Below are 22,500 nucleotides of genomic sequence, written 5' to 3' on the forward strand. Positions count from 1 at the left end.
GTGAAGCAAGTGCTCAAACAACCTCCGTGTAATTTATGGCAAGCGATAATAAGCATAATTCGTTTTATAAATATCTGTCAGTCAGAAACCACAAAGAGTAGAGTCAAAAGAATTCTAATATTGTTGCGCTAAGAATTCGAACTTTATTTCGACCCCGAACTTGCAAACGAATTGAAACACCATTTGATTCCAAGAAGCAGGATTGCAAGAATCTTAAATTCTTCAGACACATTAACATTAAATGCTTCGACTTTTTATTATTGATCCTAAGTGTAAATATATAAAAATATAGTTAGTATGAGTTATACGTTTGAAAAGCTGACAGGAACATTAAAAATGCTTTTAGAGAAGAGAAGGGTAGGGGGGGGGGGGAGGGATGGCAAAGAAGGCACATGTCTTTAATGCCATGAACATAGTCAACACGCAAAACATCTGCAAAAACATGTTTACCATCGACAAGTCTGTATTTCATTAGGTTGTTCGAATATCATGTGAGTTTTGAGGTGACGTATACTCAAACAGTGGTTTGCATTGGTGAACTTAATAAATTTTGTCATAATATGAAATTACATGAATATGAATAATAATATAATAAATTAATATTACATGATGATTCGACCCAACTCTTATGTCAATTTAGACTCAGATGTTTCAATGGGTATCTAGTTTTAGGCAATTAAGATAAATTGGAAAGAAAATGGAGTAAACATGTCGACCAGCAGGTGACTTGCCTAGTAAGAAATAGAAGTTTTGAATCCGACAACCTGCAACGTGTACGCATATTGAAATAAGCATTATTAAAATTTGGAAATACACAATATAAATTTGGCCATAATTCTTACTAATCCCTCTTGTCTTGGATTCAATAAGAGCGTTATTAATCTCTTATCCAATACCGCCAATGTCTTTGAAGAGGTTTTAATTAGTCCTTAAGTGCGTTTCTTTAAGAGGACAAAGAAATAAGTTCACAAATAAATAGCGATGGTGGTAGCATAAACAGGCAAGTAAAGAGTAAAAGAATTATAATAATTAAAAACATATACCGCTCCTTTATACCTGTGAAATGAAATAATCTGAAAAGCTATAAAATCAAGTACATTTCTGTGCTTCGTTAACATGAAGAATTACAAGAACAAAATATGAATATCTACCTAGCTCAAGCTTGAATCGCACATCTTGCTATTCAGGAAAAACCCATAGGATCTAAGAACATTTGTTAGAGCTTAAGTAATTCGATACCTGTCTACCGCAAAATATTGCATGTGGGCTTTAAGTAAGAACGATACATTTAACACACATAACTCGTTAAATTCACTCAACTACGGATTGTTGTGTTGCCCGTTAAAATTTTATATTATTTCCAACGGGGAGAGTTATTTTTGGGATGGTGCATGTCTTATGCAATTTCGCGATTCTAACGAAATGTTAAGAGGTGTACTCAAAGCAATAAAGTTTCACCCAAAATTGAAGAGCACATTTTAATTTTTTAAAGATCTAGTTGCACAAAGACAAAAATTGAACACAAGAAATATCAGAACATTTTAAAAAATTGATAGATATATCTGACTTAGATGCAAAATATTTTAATTATCCAGCAAAACATATAACGAAAGATGAATGGATAAAATCCGTTCTTTCTTTACGGAAACTTTATTGTTCTTTTAAGTAACTATTTTAAAAGAAAAAAATGGGGTACACTAAAGGCAAGTTTTTAAACTATTCTGATTTGACTTATAATTGGCCAAATAAAACCAGACTATGTCGGCAGTTGATCTCCTAACGAGCAAAATAAAGAATGACGAACTGGTCTGTGTTTGTTATTTCACGATCAAAGTGTCAATAAAGAAATTCATTTCTAAGAACAAACAAAGTATTGGGAGTTGAATTTTAATATTTCAAAATGTCACATTTTAGATATTGGAGAATATAATCTTAAGATATATATTTCACTGATGAAGAACTAAATAGGGCAACAAAGACCACACTATTGGCCTAGTTTAGCTCTAATTTTGTATTGTATTGTATTGTAAAAAAAGTTGTAATAAATCATTTCATTTCTTTTCCTATAAAAAGTGCAATTTGCGCATCCCTAAATTTAGCAATCTTTATTCCCACACCGAAATCACATATAATATCGTATTGAAAAAAAAGAACCTATTTAAACGTTTGGGCAAAAAGGTCTTCCACAAAATATCGATAAATTAAAACGATTCATTTGCATGTCGGAGGCTTGAGAGATGAGGGTGATTTTAATCAATCGATATTTAAGAACGAGACGTCTGGCATATACTAAACCACGTGTATTTATTGTATAGTCAAGGGCTGATTTTTACTCGTTCATAATCTTTAATGGAAGAGTACAATAATAGCTTTTTTCAATTTTAAAGGAGTTTAAAATAAGCAGTATAATGCACATATATAGTCCATAAAATTTAATACATTAACCAGTTAACTGCCGTACTCTAGAAAAACACGTATTTAAACATTTTGCCAGAAAACTCATCATTCAAATATCAATCGATTTCAATGTCCCTCATCTTGGCAAAATCTTTCGGACCTGGGATTATAAATAAGACATTGCGAGGTTCCAGGTTTGAGTGTTTTGCCAAGATAGAGGCCATTTAAATCGTTCGATATTTGAAGGAAGAATTCTTTGGCCAAATTCGTAAATACTTGATTTTCCAGAGTACTGTAGTTAACTGGTTAATTGATTTGAAAATATACTGAATGACATCCAAATAATATTTTACTAATACCATATTATACTCCAAAAAATTAATAATGTGAAATCTAGATGTGAATTGATGTCACAGTAAACGTGACCTGACCTGAATGAATCATGAACGTTTAATGATGTTTTCATAAACAGATTTTATTAAATTTGATTTATATATTTGTAATCGACATTTTGTAATTGATATATAATATAATATAAAATTTGAGTTATGTAATTTCCAAAATAATATTTTAGCCAGTTACAGACAACGAAACAACTTATTTATTATCTCGCCATACTCTATTGATGTCTTTTTATATAATATCTGTGTAAGAATATGATTTTGAAAAATAAATACCCAAACAGTGTTTTAACTTTTTAAAAAATATGGATGAGTTTTTTTCGATTTATTTTTGAAAAATAATGACTTACATGTTTGCTTTCTAAAACTTCAACTTAAAATATGGTTTAACTATTTTATTTTCCTCCTATAGAACACAGTGTTTTTAATTTTTAACCGAAAAATCACTGTTTCAAATAATGGCCTATTAAAACGGCAATTAGCGTGTTAGAAATTGTCGAACCTGAGACTTCATTGAAACCAATTTTGACCATTTAGAATGTTTGTCATAGTCTACCGATTTACAGGTTGTGTTAGATTCCACTGCAACTTGATATTATATGGGGTGGGGGGGGGGGGGGTGACTCTTGGTCGCTCAGTTTTGAAAAATATTTGAACCGTAATCAAAGCGGCCGGTAACAATGTTTTGTTTTTCAGTGAACGTAATTATCAGACCTGAAGAAAATTAACTCCGCTCTATGATCTGTCACTCTGATAGTCTCGAAAATCTTGCATCTATGTCCCCTTTGCAGTGAGAGAAAGATAGGTTGGAAAGATAGGTTGTATGATTGAAAGAAAAGGGAAAGTATGAGTGCATGTGCGTGTGTGTGTGTGTGTGTGTGTGTGTATGTGTGTTTGTGTGTGTGAGAGAGAGAGAGATAGAGAGAGAGAGAGGGAGAGAGAGAGAGAGAGAGAGAGAGAGAGAGAGAGAGTTTGTGGATTAATAGGAAATGGGTAGGATTACTGAACTCCATTACTTAATTAGATTTTTTAAAAACATGCTATTCCTTCCATGGTGATTTAGCATCAAGGGTTTCAGAAACGAATTCCCATATTTTATTCCCCCCCCCCCCTTTTACTTCTTTCTGAAACGATAGAGTTGGGACACGCTTGGTTCAGACTGTGATGTCGCTTTGTGGAACGGAAATTCCTGGACTTAAGTTCCACAAGGATACTAAGCACCTGAACGAAAGGAATTTCACTTATGGTCTTCATGCCAACCGGCAAAGATTGAGTGACTGGTTCTGTTAGATCAGGCTGAAAGTACGTTCAGATCAAAATGGAATCGTTTGCAAATGTTAACAGGCAATTGTTGGCATTCTTTCGGCGATGCAGAAACTGGGATAAACACCTGCTCTCTTAGTATGAAAGGGTCTGAAAGACCATTACTTTGCGTTTTCATTTGACAAGTAGTTATGGATTGTGTTGGACGGATACGATGTTGTCTATCACGAAAGTTTGGATTGAGAGATTTTAGATTTCCAATGATTAATGAGACTATTATATTTATTAACCTTGAAGTTTTAGCTGTTCGTCAAAGGGTTCTCATACAGTGTTCTTAACAATGTTATTGGATAGTTCTTCAATCTTGAAGATATAAGATTGAATAAATTCAATTGAAGAGTACAGGGAAATAACCTACAGATGTCCACTATAATTTGATATTTTAGAGACTGCCCCCTTGAATGATGTCAGGGGTCAAAACTTTTCCTCTATAAATAAATTGCACAAAGTTGACGTCACTAAGGTCTTTGTTATTGTTTTTAACCAGACATTTTTATGAGTAGTACCCGCAAAATTGCATTAATCAGACTATAAACGTTCAAAGTTACACATAGTTTTGTTTGTTGGTACGTCATTTCCGGCTGGCGAATATTGTGGGCTTTTTGGATGAAAGTAAAGTATCAATAGAACAACAAAAACATTACAGCAATTTAAAGGGTTATTTTTGTAGTTTTTTCGCTGATCCCCCCTGTACTCTTTGATTGCCTTTGATTCCTATCGATGCTTGCACTGAATGTTATTCAAGATACTATAAGACATATATATATATATATATATATATATATATATATATATATATATATATATATATATATTATACATATTTATATATATATATATAGTGCATTATGGCATATTGATTAAGACACGAGCAACATGTTTGATGTATGTTAACTCTCAGAAAACATAACTTGCTGAAACAGGTGATTTGCACATATTTCCGAACAGCTATAAAAAAATTTTAAAGAAATTTTCCACATGATGTCAACTGCAGGTATTTTGTGATTCGTCCGTACTTGTTAACCATCACCTGAAAGCGATAAATTGTGGGAGTCATTACAAATTAAAAAAAAAATACTAGAATTTTTATTTAAAATCATGATAATATAGAAGGAACGAAATTGACGTCACTCAGCTCTTTGTCATTGTTTTCAGACAGCCAAATTGGTGATAAGTTCCCACTAAGTTATATCAATCAGACTTTTATAATCGTTCGTAAGTGACTTCCGCATGTCGGATGTTGAGAATATTTTACCAAAACGCATAAAATCAATTTGAGTTGAGTTTATATTTACTAAACACGTAACTATGTCGAAACTTAATTTACTATAAGGTTAGCAAAACGAAAGTAAGGAAAAGCGTATGCAATAATAAAATGTCTTGTAAGACGCCAATAGACATTTTCTTAAATTTGACATGTCGCACCAAAACGGTATTATACGGGTCACCCAGTTGCCAAAAGTTAATTTTGACATTCAAAAGGTCAGACATGTCGTATTTTAGTTTTTCTGACTGTAGGAAACTATATATTTGTCTTTAAAAAACATTTAAACTTAACCCAAGCTTCATAATATATAAATGTAATGTTTGATATCGAAACACCACGAAATAATATCGTTTCAAGGTGGCATGTCACAAATAGCCCTATGATAATAATATTATGTTGGTCTCTGGTTACGATTGGACTCGATGGTATTCTAATCTGACATCACATCATACAGTAACTTTGATGGGATTAACTCAGCTTTAAAAATTCCTACTCCCGTTTCTATGACTGCTCCCTAATATGTAGAGTAAAATTAAGTTCTGAAATTATATGTTGGATATAATGGGATACTTTATATTTTTGCGGAGTCTTAGTCCCAATTCTAAATCATGACTTAGATAGTCTAATTGAGCCGGATTGGTTTTCGTTTTTGTTTTTTTTTTTAATTCTGATAACTCGGCTATCTTCACAATTTCCCTACAGGTTGTTTGGAGAGGGACAAAGGACGACCAATTTCTGACTATCGGCAAGCTGACTTGGGTCGATGACAACCATATTTCCTTGGAATATTCTAAAATGCAAGGTCAGGTATCCAACTGGAATCTCGTCATCAAACACGTGACACCGGATGACGAAGGCATATACGAGTGTCAGATAACTTCAAGGAAAGGTCACACGAGATATGTGCATTTAAGAGTTGTTGGTAAGTTTGTTTTTTGTTTTTTTTTTGTATTGTTTTATTTTCAAAATTATTTTTCAAGAATTTTTTTCGCGACTCGCTATCTCATATCTATTTTGACTCAATGATATTCGGATGATGTCTTATAACAATAATAATATTTTACATATTCCTTGCACATTTGTTACCCAGCTTTTCAAAACGGTATTATGTGGGGATGAACTATGTGGTGAAATTTGAATTTATTCCCACTTAAATTGATCTCTTGGTTAATGTTTCTTCGTTTTCGTGGGTTATAAACACCTTTTTTGGAGTTTTACAAAACTTGAAGGTCTTCTTTTTCATCATTTTATTTCTAACTTCACTACAGGGGATCGTATTCATCCCGACATGTAATACCGTTTTGATACGGTGGATTACATTTCATAATTTACCATCATTCTAACCTGTCCTTTTTTGACATTTTAAATTCACTCCGTAGTTACTCTTTTCTTTTTCTCCGTCTGATACAAATGTGAACCGTCCTAATCATCCACTGTAACAATTAATTTCTTTACTTCTTGTTTACTTACAATAATATAGATATGTCAGTTTTGTTAATTTGTATTTTATTTTATTGTGTGTTCTATATTGGCAAACTACCTAAAACAAACTTTGAATTAGAATACTGTAAGGACTGTTGTCGATGGTGGCTTTGAATTCTAACAGATACGAGAAAAGATATGTTTTTCTTTTATCTTTCTTTTTTTTAATGAACTAATTTTATTCACTATCGTATTTTGTCTACGCCTTTAAACCCTGATTTTATTGTCATTGTTTGCCCTACATTCACGGACAAAGTCTGATCAATACGTTTACAACAATGGACCTATTTCCTCCCTTCTTCAAATCTGATTTGACTTTAATGGTATTGAAGCAGAATTTAAACCACCCGTATTCCTTAACAGTCTAATATAATTGATATTAAAGTTCTACGTTTTTTACAACGCGTCGATTTGTGTTTATATTTTTCTTCCAGTTTTTCTGTCCCTATCAATAAATGTTTCCATATCCTCATTCTTCATTTTTTTAAATGAATTTGTCAAGCTATGTAAACACGAACATTATATTTCTATTACTTCTGGGTTTTTTAAAAATCATAACACACTGTGTTCCCATCCCATACAGCATGTAGTTATCTCTTCATATTTTCATGTTTATTTCAATCCCTAATTTCCTTCAGGTCCTCCTATTTCCAAACCAGGTACATATACTTTGGGTTGATTTTTAAAACTATATGCTTGGTTTTGTTGCTTTGGGTGACATTTTTGATACTTTCGTATTTGGTTTGCATTTCAATTTCGTTTGATTTTAATTATTTTCTCGTTGTTTTTACTGTCGATGTTGTTGTACTTAACAGCAATTTTTCTTTTAATTTCACTTAACTTTTTGTCGGTATGCTAACAAAATATATTTTACTTGTGATTTTTATGTTTTATATCTAAACACCAATAAACTTACAGTAAAAAATATAATCGTAGAACAGTTCATGCGATTCACAATATACACCCCCCCCCCCCCCTCCATCATGGAATTCCTTGATGCAGCAAAAATAATAATAATATTAATAATAATAATAATAATAATAATAATAATAATAATAATAGTAATAATAATAATAATAATAATAATAATAATAATAATAATAATAATAATAATAATAATAATAATAATAATAATAATAATAATAATAATAATAATAATAATAATAATAATAATAATAATAATAATAATAATAATAATAATAATAATAATAATAATTAAAAAGTAAACAAAGATGTAGATATCGGAGTCTGATGACTTTTGGCCTTGAGTGACAGGACTAGAAGCCAAGCGATCAATGAAGTATCCTCTTCCACGGTGGCAGCCAATGTTGAGATGAATGAGTTTGCTGTCTCTTAATCTTTTTTACACATCACGAACTAAAGTAAATGAGCTTCCAATCGTTATCGTCTCGTCCTTGTCTTATCGATGGGATTTCATCGTCTAGAAAGTGTACGCAAAGCCTTTACCTCCAATGTAATGCATATGGCCAGTTTGATCTGAGTGACTATTTAGGCAATGCGTGTGACAATGATTCAATGCCTGAATTTTGTAACAGGCAGAGTCAAAAGGAAAAGAGAGGCGAAAGAAGTTAAGACATAGTTTAAGTATATTGCGTTGATTGTGTATCGAACCTTGAACCTACCTTTTACAGCATCACTCTCCTGATTGATATAGAGAAATAAATAGTTAGAGAGAGAGAGAGAGAGAGCGAGAGAGAGAGAGAGAGAGAGACAGAGAGAGAGAGAGAGAGAGAGAGAGAGAGAGAACTATGTTCCATCCCCTTCTCAGTGGGGCAAATTTAAAGATTAGTCTCTCTTGTAGATTAGTTGGGTTTTTTTTTTCTATCTGCTATGGGTCCCAACCCAATCTCTCAGGTACGTTAAGAAATAAACATAAAACTTAAAATTGCTTGTAACAAATAATGCAATACATAAATATATTACCTAGGCTTACAGTTTTTAACAGAGAATAACAGTACATTCTTTGATGGGTTTTGGATATTTTCAGGCAGGGGGAGGGGGTGGTGGGGGGGGGGGGGGGGGAGGGGTATAAAATTTAACTCCACAAAATATGAACAGAAAAGTATAAAATCGCGATCTTCAAGGAGCGCACAACATTCCCAACAAAACACAAGAACGTGTACAACTAAATTAACTGACATACGGAATACAAAGTCATAAAAGCAAACAATGCAGATGAATCTCTAATCCCTAGAAAGAGTGGATCATTGTAAATGTCTGATGTTACATTAAGCTACTTTTCTGCAGTGGGTTATTGATAGCCTCAACAGCAGTCTCTCTCTCTCTCTCTCTCTCTCTCTCTCTCTCTCTCTCTCTCTCTCTCTCTCTCTCTCTCTCTCTTGGCCAGGAAGACAAGTAGGAAAGAACCATACCATCGATGCTCCACTTTCAACTCTATTTCGTTTTGTTGTTTTGTGATGTGTTATATTGACATTTCTTCACTTCCTTTCTTTTTCATCATATCGATAGAACTACTTTTCTGAACATTCTTTCGGGCTCGTTTCTTTCGAATAGTGAGAAGATCTTGGCCACTTACTTGTTATTGATCATTGATGCATTAAAGCTTGGGTTCACGTTGCTTAGCTCGTGTTTACAGTCATTGGGATTATCTAACAGTTTAACTCATTATTGCCGAGACCGATTCTTTTCTAAATTTGGTCTCGTTTATGTTTTTAGATATTTTTCTTAGATGTTTCTTGGCTTCTTTATTTTAAATTGCTCTGGTTTAACTCATAGTAATGTAGATATATAATTTAAGATTTATAGAAAAAGACCAAAGTTTTGTAAATTCCTCGTGTACCCATGACGCTAGTTTGGTGTGCCCATTGTCGTGTGCACTTGAATTCCTATACTTTTTTCGACCTATCCGTATGTGTTGGCTTAAAAAAAGACTTTCCTTTAAAATTGTTCCACTTAATGTATTATTTCTGTGATAATTTAGATCTAGAGTAACACATGCACAGGGCATGAGAATTAGACATTGTATTAAATTTATAAAATTATTTTTTTTTCAATTTTTTATCCAATCAACTTTGTTAAAATAGATAAATTGCCGTCTAAGGATTTTACGTTTAGGAAATCGTATTTTTCTTAAATTACTTACTAGTATTTAATAAATTTGAAGCAAAAGTCCAACGGAGTCGGACAACAAAGATTGAATGTGTCACACTGCCTTGTGGCGCTGACTGAGAATAACGTATGACATTTTACGGCGTATCCACACTGGGCTGCTAAACATGGAATTGTATTACATCATCAGATTCTGCTTACAAAAGCGATCCACACGGATAACGGAGTGACCCAGGTCATTCCAGCTAAGACTTTATTATAATTCAGTCATAAAGTTCAGAAAATAAACAAAATGCCTTTTCCGTAATTAAATAACTATCTTTGAAGCATAATTTGATTACTATTACGTTTACAACTTTCATCTCAATAGACCATTATCAAGAGCAATAACTCTCTTTGTTTACCGAGGCAGTACTAATTGCGATATTGTCACATGAGAATCAATATCGACATTTTCTTTATATTATATCCTCATGCAGAGATGTGTTTCCTTTGTTTTCTTGTTATTATTTGTAATAAAATTGATCCATAAATGAATGGCAATTTAAAATGTTTTTATTGTTAATCAAAATGGCATTTTTCCGATCATTTTTCTTTTTCATTTTGGTCTGAACAACATGTTTAGCGTTCTGACGTTTTTGATGGGTTTGGCATTTATCGCATCGCCTAAGATATTCCCATAATATAATTTTGTCGTAACTAAAGGAAGCAAGCAATTAATTCTTGTATTTTGTTAAAAGACATTGCTATTACCAAAATAAAGATGTATGTAACGTAAAATGAACTTTATAGTAACAGTTAGATAGCGTATGGCTATTTGAAGTTTCTTCAAAGCCTGGTTTATATCAAAGCGACAGTTTTAGGAGCAGATAAACGTGTAAGATAAAGGTCTGAAAAAGTGTGTATCAAACAGTGCCATAAAAAGCAAGAAAAAAATTCCAAGAATCAGTCTGACTCGAGTTGAGTCATTGGAAAAGTCTCTTTACTAACATTCTCCCACCACACTTAGGTGTAAAATGACTACAGCATTGTCTCTGTAGAAAATAAAATAATAATTGTGATATCGCCTAACAGGCGTCACGTCTAATTTAACATGTTTACTGTTGCTGTTGACCGGGCCCCCGTGTAAATCAATTTGAGGACTTTTGTGGATAACGCGCTATAATATAAATGCTCCATTCAATTTTTTTTCCCAAGAGCATATCATCACATTTCCTACGACACACTAAGACAGGTACATTTAAAGTTGTTATTTCTATTGTAGATTGTACACTAGAGGGCGACTCAGTGAAATGCAATTTGAGATGATTTATTTTGCTTAAAAACAAACAGATATCTTGACAAATTATATACTCAGATAAATATATAATATGGAAGAAATATTTAAAGTGGTTCCTGACGGTGAAAGCAAGAAAGAAAGAAGGGATACATTTCAGAAACTCGTGATATTTATATTGGTTCAAATTTGCCCTTTTACATATGAAAACTTTAGTTACTTGGATATTTATACACGTTGCGATTTTTTTCAGGCGACGGGTACAATACTGCTTTATTACAAAACGTAATAAATAAATTCAACTAAATAACTCACTCACCCTAACACAGACTATATCCATTGTTTACCCGGGTTACTCTTACCCCATGCCTATTTAATACATTTTTCTGAGACAAATTCTTATAGGCGTAGCATCAAAGCTAATGTTTTTTATTTTTACATGTTTATGGTAGTTGAATAAAACTATCTATCTATCCACACGCTCGTTTTAAATACATGTTTTTCCAATTTTGAAAACTAGCAAAAATCTCTAGGAATGAGTGAGTTAATCCCAGCGCAGCTGACTATGTTAAACTGATTGTGTGAGCAGAGTTGACTGTGACAACGTAGATGAACATAAATGCCAATGTTATTATTATTGTTCCTTCTCCCACCTCCACGTTTATTTAATTGGCGATGACATAATCGTGTGCATGATCCATCTGAATCACGTGAGATATCAATATAATAAGGCATAGAAGTCGAGTCGTCACACATTCTTCTCTTCCGGTTCGGAACTCATTGGAAGTATGTAACCAGTCCTCCTATGTGAAAATGAACAATGAAAAGAATACATATTGATTCATAAAGTGGCATCCATTTTAGTAGCATAATGTATAGGTAGATTCTTAATATTACCTTACCTTACCGAGGTTCCGTCTCCCTACATAGGTTGAATGTCATGCAACGCCATTCCTCATGCTCAAGGGCCATTTCCGAGCAGTTGATTATCTTTTTGCCAGTTGTTGCCTCCTTATTTCATATCCAGGACTCCCTTGGTGTGCCTCGTGCCTTTCTGCCAGCTACTTTTCCCTCTAGCATTGATTTTTGGATGCTCTTGTATTTCCGAACGTGTCCATAATAGTTTTGTTTTCTCATTTTAACTTCTGCCAACAGTTTTCTTGACCTTTGGCCTGAATCAATAAGAACTAGATTTCTTTCTGGTCCATAATCTCTTACGATTATGGGGCTTAAAAGAGTGAGGATGAATGGTCTTTTTTGACAACCAGCATTTACGTAGACTATAAAGTAATATGCCATCACTCTGAAAGGAAACGATCAGTTACACAAGGAATGTATCCAGTCCTCCGGAAGACTGACATTACACTTCTGATTAAATTGCGGCCAGTATTTTGACATCACGCTTTTGTTTCATATTATTGTATTGATATGAGATTCAGGCCAACTCCAAAATAGTTAGTCATCCTTTTCAAGTGTATATGGGGCCAAAATCCTGGTTTTGGAACATTCGCCTCAAATATATTATAATAATTTATTTTTTTTAAAAAGAACTAAGGAAAGAATTCGTTTTGATTAGTTTTTCACAGTTGAATTATGACCAATAAACCAAAAACTGACAATCTAGCACCAATATAGAATAGCAGAGACAAACGTTTTCTTGAACTCTTGCGTTTGTAAAGTCGAGCTCGTTCCCAAGTGCACGCTCTCAAAGTCGCTCAACAGAACTGGGAATCTGTTTGAATCTCCATCCAAAAATTCCAAACTTATAGTCCTGAATCATTGTCTGACACTGTAAATTGACTCCTATTAGCCTGTCAAAGACATGGATGTGAAGTTCATTGAAGGAGATGCTCATCAACCATATTCAGTGAAATCCCTATATTGTAGAATTGCAATATAAATTAATTACGAGCAGAAGAATGTAATCTTGCTTTTATTCTTTCACCAATAAATCAATCCAGTACAATCGTGTAGGTGGATATCATCTCTAATAACTATGCTACACTATGATATTAAAATAATTTGCAATGTAAACACAATGATCATGCATGCATTTGTATAAATTGCTCAAGGCCATGGTAAATAACAACACGGACGCAGTAGATAATCGTTGGCTACACGAGTCGTCTAATTGTTCATTTCATTTATTTTGCTATGGAATTTTGTAATATGAGCCAAAACTTCCATTACCATGAAATCAGTTTAGCTGCATTTAAAAGAGTATCATTTATTTTTATTAATTGCTTAACAAAATGTCAACACTTAAAAATGCTATCACTCGATACAAGTATTTAAGTTGATTATCTGCTTTCTACAGATTGATTGAAATTCTTATAATTTGTCTCAAAGAAAAATAGAAGTTATGTAAAACTTGTCTTAATTAGTTATGAAGGAAAACTATTTAGCTCTATTACGTCTGCAGACAAAGCATTCGATTTATCTCTTTACAAAACCCTATATCACTACTATGCTCTGTAATTATGTTTCAAGTGATTCTCTTGTTGAAAATCGTTCTATCGGCGTTCCAAAGTTGTTATTTTGACTCAAAACCTGGCAACAAAAGAAAGGAATGATGAATTAAGACTCAATGAATGGTACAGGGAAAGAAAAGTAATGAATCTTCTAATGATGTTAGCACATTCGTTCAGTGATTTTTGATTAATGAGTCATTGATGGTAGTGTGTTCCAAAGTCTCTGGAATTTACATTTTAAAGAATAGTTTGTATCAAAACTATAAATCAGTATATTTTTTAAGTTATCGAGCAAGAGATCTGAGGCTCGATTCCTTGTTGAGGAAAGCTAACTTTTAAAAAAATGATTATTGTTGTATATTTCCAGGCGGAGTTGTCGTACCAATAAGGTCGCAGGTTCAAACCCCACCACCGCCGCGAAAAAATTTTTATTCTCTATTGTCTTCTGGCACTTTTCTATTCACTTCATATCTTGTTGTTACCAACATAAGTGCCTGCTCCACTCACTTTTCTGAATTAAAAATTCACCCCATACACCGGAGCATACTCAATGTCTCAATCGTTTCTATGTTATATGTTTGTGTTGAGAATATTGGCTATTAAGCTTAACTGCTGGTCAAAATTATTCGCGATGGTGGTGTACGAACGAATCGGCGGTCTCAAGAAGTGGGTGAGAGAGGGATCTAGTAATGACTTTGAGTTTGAAACGAATATTTTGTGTTCGTGGATAGCTCACACGGTAGAGCCACGCTCTCACCTGCCAGGCGGAGTTGTCGTACCAATAAGGTCGCAGGTTCAAACCCCACCACCGCCGCGAAAAATTTTTTATTCTCTATTGTCTTCTGGCACTTTTCTATTCACTTCATATCTTGTTATTCTGTTTGTATGGCATTGTTTCGGTCACACATTTTCAGATTTTATTTATAAGGTTAACAACGTTTTAAACAGCTTTATTTCATATCTGCACTTAGGAAAAGGGGATGAAACACAATGATTCGTGTAGTTGAAATTCTTATTATTTTAAAATGACAAAGAAACACACCCCCCCCCCCCCACTCCCCCCCCCCCTTCCACCTCAAAAGAATTAAATAATAAGACTTAACTATGACTTACATTTTTTGTATTATGCCTGGAGAAAAATAAAAGTTATTTAATTCCAGAGCAAGAGATGGAGTCAAGACACATAAAAAACAACATTATAATACAGGGGGGGGGGGGGGGGGGGGGTATAAGAGAAGATATAGAGCATTGTAAAATAGTGGGATAGAAGAGGTCGAAAAGATAATGAGTCCCTGACAAGTAACTAAGTTCAACACGAGTCTTTATATATGAAAGCCCTCTCGAAGTGTTTGCTTTAGGGGCTGGATCATACAGATTATGTCATGACTCTTTAGTACCTTTCTACTTTTCTTATTGTATACAATGTAATGACATATATTATTTTACCGCAGTTAATAACGGTTTTTATAATAAACGACTTGTACGGGCCTCTTTTATCTACAGATAAGCGTTATTAATGATATAAAAAAGCAACAAATTTTTGCAAGATCTGATATACCAAGCCATTGAATATTGCTGTGAAAATTTAGGGATCAGAAAAAAACCCATTGACTTGACCTCACTCAAAAGCAACGCCATTGAATGCTCTACCATTTACTAAAGAAACCTCCGTTTGACAAGGAATAATCCCAAATATTCGAATAATGAAAGGTTACGGGCCGATAATTTGAGCAGCAGGTTATTAAAGTGACTAGTTTTAATGTCTTTTGTGAACTCAGCAGGGTTCCTGTGTCTGCATCTGTCAGAAGGTGCCGATTCTAGAGTTGTAGTACAGGGAGGGAAAAGCAGTTGAGGTGAGCGCCAATTTTCCATGGCTGGATTTTAATGTTTTGCCATGTTTTGATGTTTACATACATCATAGATGTCGAAAGAGGTTTTTCATGATTTGATGGGTATTGGAAAACCCGATGTTGGAGGCTTCTTTGAATAATAACCGGCTGTAAATCTGAGGAAAAAAATGGGAGACAAAATCAACACGAGTCAAGAGTTCTCTTAAAGGAAAGTCATCCCTTATGGATCTGGAACGAAGATTTCTTGTTAGTGCGTTAAACACTACACTTTCGTGGCACTCGTTCTCTTGAGATAATTCAAGGTCTATAACTTCAAGTGGGAAGCGATGTAAGCTATTATTATCCTGATGTAAACAAATCATTGAGTAAGTTTGAAATACAAAGTAGTTCTTTTTTCTATGATGTGAAATAATAGCTGTCTCGTTGCGCACTTTAATTTTGGCGGAAACCACTCGATCAGAACTCTGTCTTCGAAATCTAATTTGCGCACTCCTCCCAGTAAATGATATCAAATGTACAATTCTACCCGTGAAAATTCCTCATTCGAAGATTGTATGGCATTACCTTATAATAATTCGTTGGCTCTTTATTACTCAAAACATACAAGACAACTCCATTGTAATACTATGATAAAAACCCCAGTGTAAAATGATCAAATGATGCAGCCTAGTTTGTCCAGCCATTGAAATCTGAAAGCTGATGTTATAAATTCTATTGACATATTAAGAAATGTTGGACTCGATTGTTTGATTGTGTTTGTGTACTTTATAGATAGGATCACACAGGTTGAATGGCTCATTTTCACTATCAAATATTACTGTTTGTTGTGCTATGTAAACTCAATAGGTTTCTTTGAATGATTTATAATGCTGTTAATCTTGAAAATATTCCATATGCAACGACAAAATATTGGATTTTTGCGAATGGCTAGAGAAATGTAATGCCTTTAAGCAATTGTTGTGTTTAATGCTCAGACACACCTAGATATATCTAGTTTATTGCGAAATATATATAAAAAGAGTCAAGCTAAAAAAAAAATTAAATAGGACTTTTAATAGTTATAAATTGTTGAAATCTCGTAAGTTAAATTGACGGGATTACTCCTGGTCCCAAAGATTGGGTAGCTGTCAATTAGACATGTGGATTTGCAATGTTTATTTATTTATTTATTTATTTATTTATTTATTTATTTATTTATTCATTAATTTACTTATATACTTATTTATTTAATTTTTCATCTGCTTTTGTTATCATGCATGTTCTGTTTGACATTTTAATTTTCTCTTTCCTTTTACTCTTCCTTATTTATTGTGCATGCATCTTGATAAATGTTTTGTATGACCGATTGATTTATTTGCTATGTTTTCTTTTTGCTTTCGAGCCGCGAGCATTTTTAACCCAGTGAACCAACAATTCAGCTCACTTTTAGAATCCCCCCCCCCCCCCCTCCTTTCCCTATCCTATTGGATAAAAATGTTTTTGTAATATTTTTCTTTTTGGTTTAAACAACACTAGTAGTACCACTACAGGGTTATGTTTTACAAGAATAAGTTCTTCATGAATGATAGTAAAAATAATAAATAATTAGTTTATAACATAAAAACTGCCATTGTCCGTATAGTATAGGTAAAATTGTTGCTCTTTGGTTAGTATCAATATATGATTAACTAGCATATTCCCATCTAGTTAAATTTACGATTTATAAGATTCACTACAGAAAAAGAGAGGTTATGAACTGAATCCCAGTTTAAATTTACATTGATTAAAGAATGGAGATAACGAATCTATAATTGACGATCATATTAGGCTACTCTGCATTATTTGGAGAAAAAAATATTTTTTTTGAAATTTTGTCCAGAAAGCGTGTCCTTCATTTTTTGATCAATTAAAATGGCCCCCATCTTCAAAAAAAAGTTTGAGATATTTTTTGACAGGATAAGGTCACTTTAATCGATCAATATCTGAAGGACGAATTTTCTGGCCGCAATTTTTAAAAAAATCTGTGTTGTTCTTCATAGTAGCGCAGTATTGATGATGATACTGGAAATGAAAAGAGCAACCCTCTCATCCCTTGATATTATTAGAAACAACTCTATGCTGCTCTTTGTACTGGCAAGTTAAGTCCATTTTCATGTCGGTCCTCAGGGGGGGGGGGGGGGGAAGCCCCAACCGTCCTGTGTCCGTCAGTCATCATTACCCTCAGAAAGTAGCATAATATAAAAAATAAAACTTACTTCTTGACAAGAAAATAATAAAGCAAAAGGTAAAACAAACAACCCCCCCCCCCACCCCCCCCCCTCCAAAAGAAAAAGAAAGAAAAACCAACACAAATTATTTTAAAAAAAACTATTAAAAAAAAACAAAGACTAAAGCAAAAAAACAAAACAAAAACAACAACAAACAAACAAAAAAAACAAAAACAAATAAAACAACAGTTACACAATAAACAACTGTATGGTTTTGAGATCATTCTTGGTCGTTATTGCAGAAATCCTCAGTGGGAAACAATATTGATAGTACCTAATAACATTTATGATGATGATGATGATTATGATGATGATGATGATGATAAAAATAATGATAACAAGAAATATAATAATAATAATAATAATAATAATAATAATAATAATAATAATAATGGTAATAATAATAATAATAATAATAATAATAATAATAATAATAATAATAATAATAATAATAATAATGATAATAATGATAAAATAATAATGATAATGACAATAATAATAATAATAATAATAATAATAATAATAATAATAATAATAATAATAATAATAATAATAGTAATAATGATAACACTAATAATAATAATAATAATAATAATAATAATAATAATAATAATAATAATAATAATAATAATAATAATAATAATAGTAATAATAATTTTTCTTTTATCTCACGAAGTCTCAACGTAACGATAATGATGATGATTAGGTTGATGATGATGATGTTGTTGATGAAGATGATGATGCATCATCATCATCATCATCATCATCATCATTATTATTATTATTATTATCATCATCATCATCATCATCATCATCATCATCATCATCATCATCATCACATTGTTGTTGTTGGTGTTGTTGTTAATGTTTAAATAGTGATACTGATGCTGACTATCATGATGAAGATGATGATATCATCATCATTATCTTCATAATTATCAACAACAGCAACAACGTTATGTCCTTACAAAGAAGAGAAAGATTACTAATGGAGAGAAAGATCAAGGGAGTGAATGTGACTCATACAATATAAGGGAACAACACAAAACAAACAACATTTCAGCTTTTAGCATTTATCAAGTAAACACGAAAAATTACAAATCTAAGTGTATATTTTCATTTAATCTCCAACTGGGTCTTCATAGTACTCGTATTTACTTTATCTTGAAGTTTTAATAAGCATACAATTTATGTCAACAATCTATAATAGTCCGTAGTAACCAGTGACATCTTAAGCAGTCAATCACCATATCAGTTTACCCCAAACACTGAAGCGTTTCACAGCATATCATACATTCATGGCGATCGAGATGTTGCTTATAAGTTTAGAGATGCATTCTGTTCTCTAGAGAAATGTCATGATAGATCGTGGAGTTTTCACGTCTGTCAGGGGATCCCCCCAAGGTGAATGCCAATCTCTCTTTCCTATCCCCTTGCCATCTCTCCAGTCATTCCCCACATCTTCTATTATACCAATCAACTGCTTCCCTTGTCCTCCTTTTCTTCGTCTTTTTCCTCATCTTGTAACAGCCTTTACTTACGCCACCTCCTTCTCTCTCCTCACAACGCTTTCTCACCCGTCAACAGTAATTGTCAGTTTTCACTCTTTATATATTATCCTTCTCACTAGTTTAAAAAAATACAATCTTCGTTTATTCTCAATACTCGTTAAACTACTGCTGTCAGCGGCACAGATGTGTCCTGATAACCATTGAAGTCAAGACATGGTGAGAGCGGCCATTTATCGGGTGAAAGACGAATAGTTAAAACTCATTAATTAACTCTACTTCCATGGTTGTGTATGCAGTATGGCTACACAACTTTCCGAAAATCGACCAAAGTGTGAATGACTGACTGTTCATGGGAAACTACATGTATACAATAAGTTAGATACTATTTTAAGTTCTCTATTTCTCAGCTCTTAACTATCTTACGTTCACAGTCTCTGGAAGTACTTCTCTTGGCAATGCATGTATTTCTCCTCCCTCCATTGTCTCATGCAATAACTCCCTAAACACTTCGTACACGCTTGCATGAGCCTAAACACATGGCTCAATTTGGAGTAAATTGTCACTTGGAAGCCAACTGTGGCTTTATACCTTTAAATAATTCTGCTATTTCTTAACAGAGAGCAAAAATGCAAAGAAAATTACTTGAATTGCTAACTTCAGCTTTTTGGGGCTGTTGACATCTTTCACTCACTGTTAAGACAATTTGAATTCATTCAAATCTCGCATAGCCTGTTGTTTGCTTTTTTCCATTTAAATTGAATTGAGGGCAGAGCGAGGAATACAGAAAATCTAAACCGTCTTAAAATTGTGTTTGAGGTAAACCGTATTTCAAATCATTTTAAATCACCACTTTAAAGCATCGAGTTTAAGCTTCATTTAAAAATGTTTGCAGTAACAAACTCACCATCAAGTGGTGCTGGATCGAAGACAGACATTGACGACCATAGCTCTCAAATCCTCTGATCGTCTCAGGAAGTCGAAGTTTCTTTTATCCACCTCTCCAGCGCGTGCCCTGAAACTTGCGACGTCCGTTGTTTACCTTTGCTTCGTTCCCCCTAGCAATGAATATTTCTTTTTCAATATTGTCCTTTCTATATACATGACTGAGGAATTTTATTTGCCTGTGTTGTGTATTTCTAAGTAGAAAGCGTCTCATAATATCTGCCCTATCAAATACGACTTGGTTTGAACTTTTTCTGTCCAGGATATTCTCATGATTCTTCTAAAAAATCCACATCAGATTCTCAGCAGATCAACCTTCTTTCTATATCTTTTTGATATCCCAATACTCACACCCGAAGAGGAGGACTGGCCATAATAGGTTCCTTTTCAAGAAAAGTATTTTGCTGTTTATTTCAATCTATTTTAAGACATGGTTTAAATGGATCACCATGATATGAATTTATAGGGACTTCATAGATTAGGCAGCGACTTTATGTGTAAAAAGCTTTATCGGAATTATCCGCGGATTTATGTTATGCCCGATCCTGACTGGTTCACATTGTACAAGATAACGTCTCAAAGTTTAATCGACTGCAGGGTTTAAAATCACAATTGGGAGAAGACCGGGGATACCAATTTAAATCGAACTAACAAAGAGCATTTTATTCAAAAGCTATATATCTATATATATCTATATATATATATATATATATATATATATATATATATATATATATATATATATATATATATATATATATATATATATATATACTCAACCGCACAAAATATTACACCCTTAAATTTCAATTCCATTGCCAGAAATCTACCGCGCTATTTTCATTTTTGTTTTTCAATTTCACTTTGCCTTTACTCAATACATTTCTTAATCCTTTCGCTCTCCTCCCCTTCGCAAATGTCTCTCTCTCTCTTGTCCTAAACAACCCCCGTCTCCTTTCTCATCCCATCCGTTGTTTTTCTCCAATTGTTCCTCGCGCCATTCTCTGGCATGCCGTAAGCATCAAATGATGACTACGTTAGACAAAAACGTGCCCGCTGGGTACAACACTAGCATCTTTTATTACCGTAATACATCTGACGGATGGCCTTTATAAAGGAAGAAATGCTGTCTGTCACTGTTTCTGGCATATCGAATTTTAGCTTCTGTTCAAACGTAATTAGAGTAATCTTATTATACATAATTTCATATCAAGCTAGATACGTTATTTCCATTGATATACATCAACTTAATACCACTACATATTTATGGATCAAGGTATTAACATCGTATTACAATATCATCAATGAGCACCTAATCTTGAACTATGTTTAGGTGCCAATTGGTAATGATGATGGTTAACCAATCCTTTGATCATGCACGGTTTGTGATATTTGGTTAGTTTTATTCTATTTATGTATCTATAAGGTTTGGTATTATATTATAGCAATAAAGTAGGTTAAATTTGGATTTTTTAAAAATCCTCTCCCCGCAATTGGCATGAAGCATAATTGTTATCTGGCTTTTTACAATTTTCTTTTGTTTATTCTTTTATGTTGTTGGTTTTTTTATTTATATATGTTTCTCCTATTTTTTACGATTGTTTATTTTTGTTAGGTTATACTAATTTTTCCATCCGTTTGATTCATATTGACCTATACTTTTTTACATGTCTGTTAAACCAAGTTTTTATGCTCTCAGTGTTGTAATAGAGAAATAATCTCAAACCAACACAAAACAAACACGTTTACGTCAATGTTAAACAGTAAGTCGCAGACCCACAAATATGCTCACGTCGACTCACTCATGGAGTAATTTAACTCATTTTTTTGTTTTGGATTATTTTGTATTGTCTTTTTTCGTTATCCCTGGTAATATTATACAACAAAGTATATATTGAGAAATGGTGTACTTGTTGTTTTGGAATACTCATGTATGTCTTTCCAATCATCTACAAATTAATTTCAAACGTTCAAACTTTACAATGACAAAACTTATTTTATTGAAAATGTGACAAAAATGCAAAATCCAATAAAAGAATATGTGAAGACAATGATTATTTCTGACGTAATTTTTTTCTCACTTAAATCAAAAAGAATAAATCAAGAGAATTACGTGACTGTGTGGCTGGATGATTAAACCAGGTTCTTGTCCTTTTCACTGTTACATCACACACAAAAACATACACACAAACTCTCTCTCTCTCTCTCTCTCTCTCTCTCTCTCACTCTCTCTCTCTCTCTCTT

General features: G+C 33.1%; 1 protein-coding gene and 1 long non-coding RNA gene across 5 annotated transcripts in view; one reads left to right on the forward strand and one right to left on the reverse strand.

Moving 5' to 3' along the window:
• LOC144965197 (uncharacterized) overlaps positions 1–22,500 on the reverse strand; it is a 567,438-nt gene that overhangs the window by 309,287 nt on the left and 235,651 nt on the right. The window lies entirely within an intron of this gene.
• Positions 1–22,500, forward strand: part of LOC144965193 (zwei Ig domain protein zig-8-like) — a 164,507-nt gene that overhangs the window by 113,675 nt on the left and 28,332 nt on the right. For 3 of the 4 annotated variants that reach the window (XM_078900272.1, XM_078900269.1, XM_078900270.1), the window contains 2 exons: positions 6,091–6,310; positions 7,509–7,529. In XM_078900272.1, the coding sequence (XP_078756398.1) occupies positions 6,091–6,310; positions 7,509–7,529 (241 nt within the window). The remainder of the gene's footprint in view (positions 1–6,090; positions 6,311–7,508; positions 7,530–22,500) is intronic. The other variant, XM_078900271.1, reaches the window with a different exon arrangement.

The sequence above is a fragment of the Berghia stephanieae genome, chromosome 2 (assembly GCF_034508935.2).
Source record: "Berghia stephanieae isolate SIO BIC M18660-M18661 chromosome 2, UCSD_Bste_1.3, whole genome shotgun sequence".
Lineage (NCBI taxonomy): Eukaryota > Metazoa > Mollusca > Gastropoda > Nudibranchia > Aeolidiidae > Berghia > Berghia stephanieae.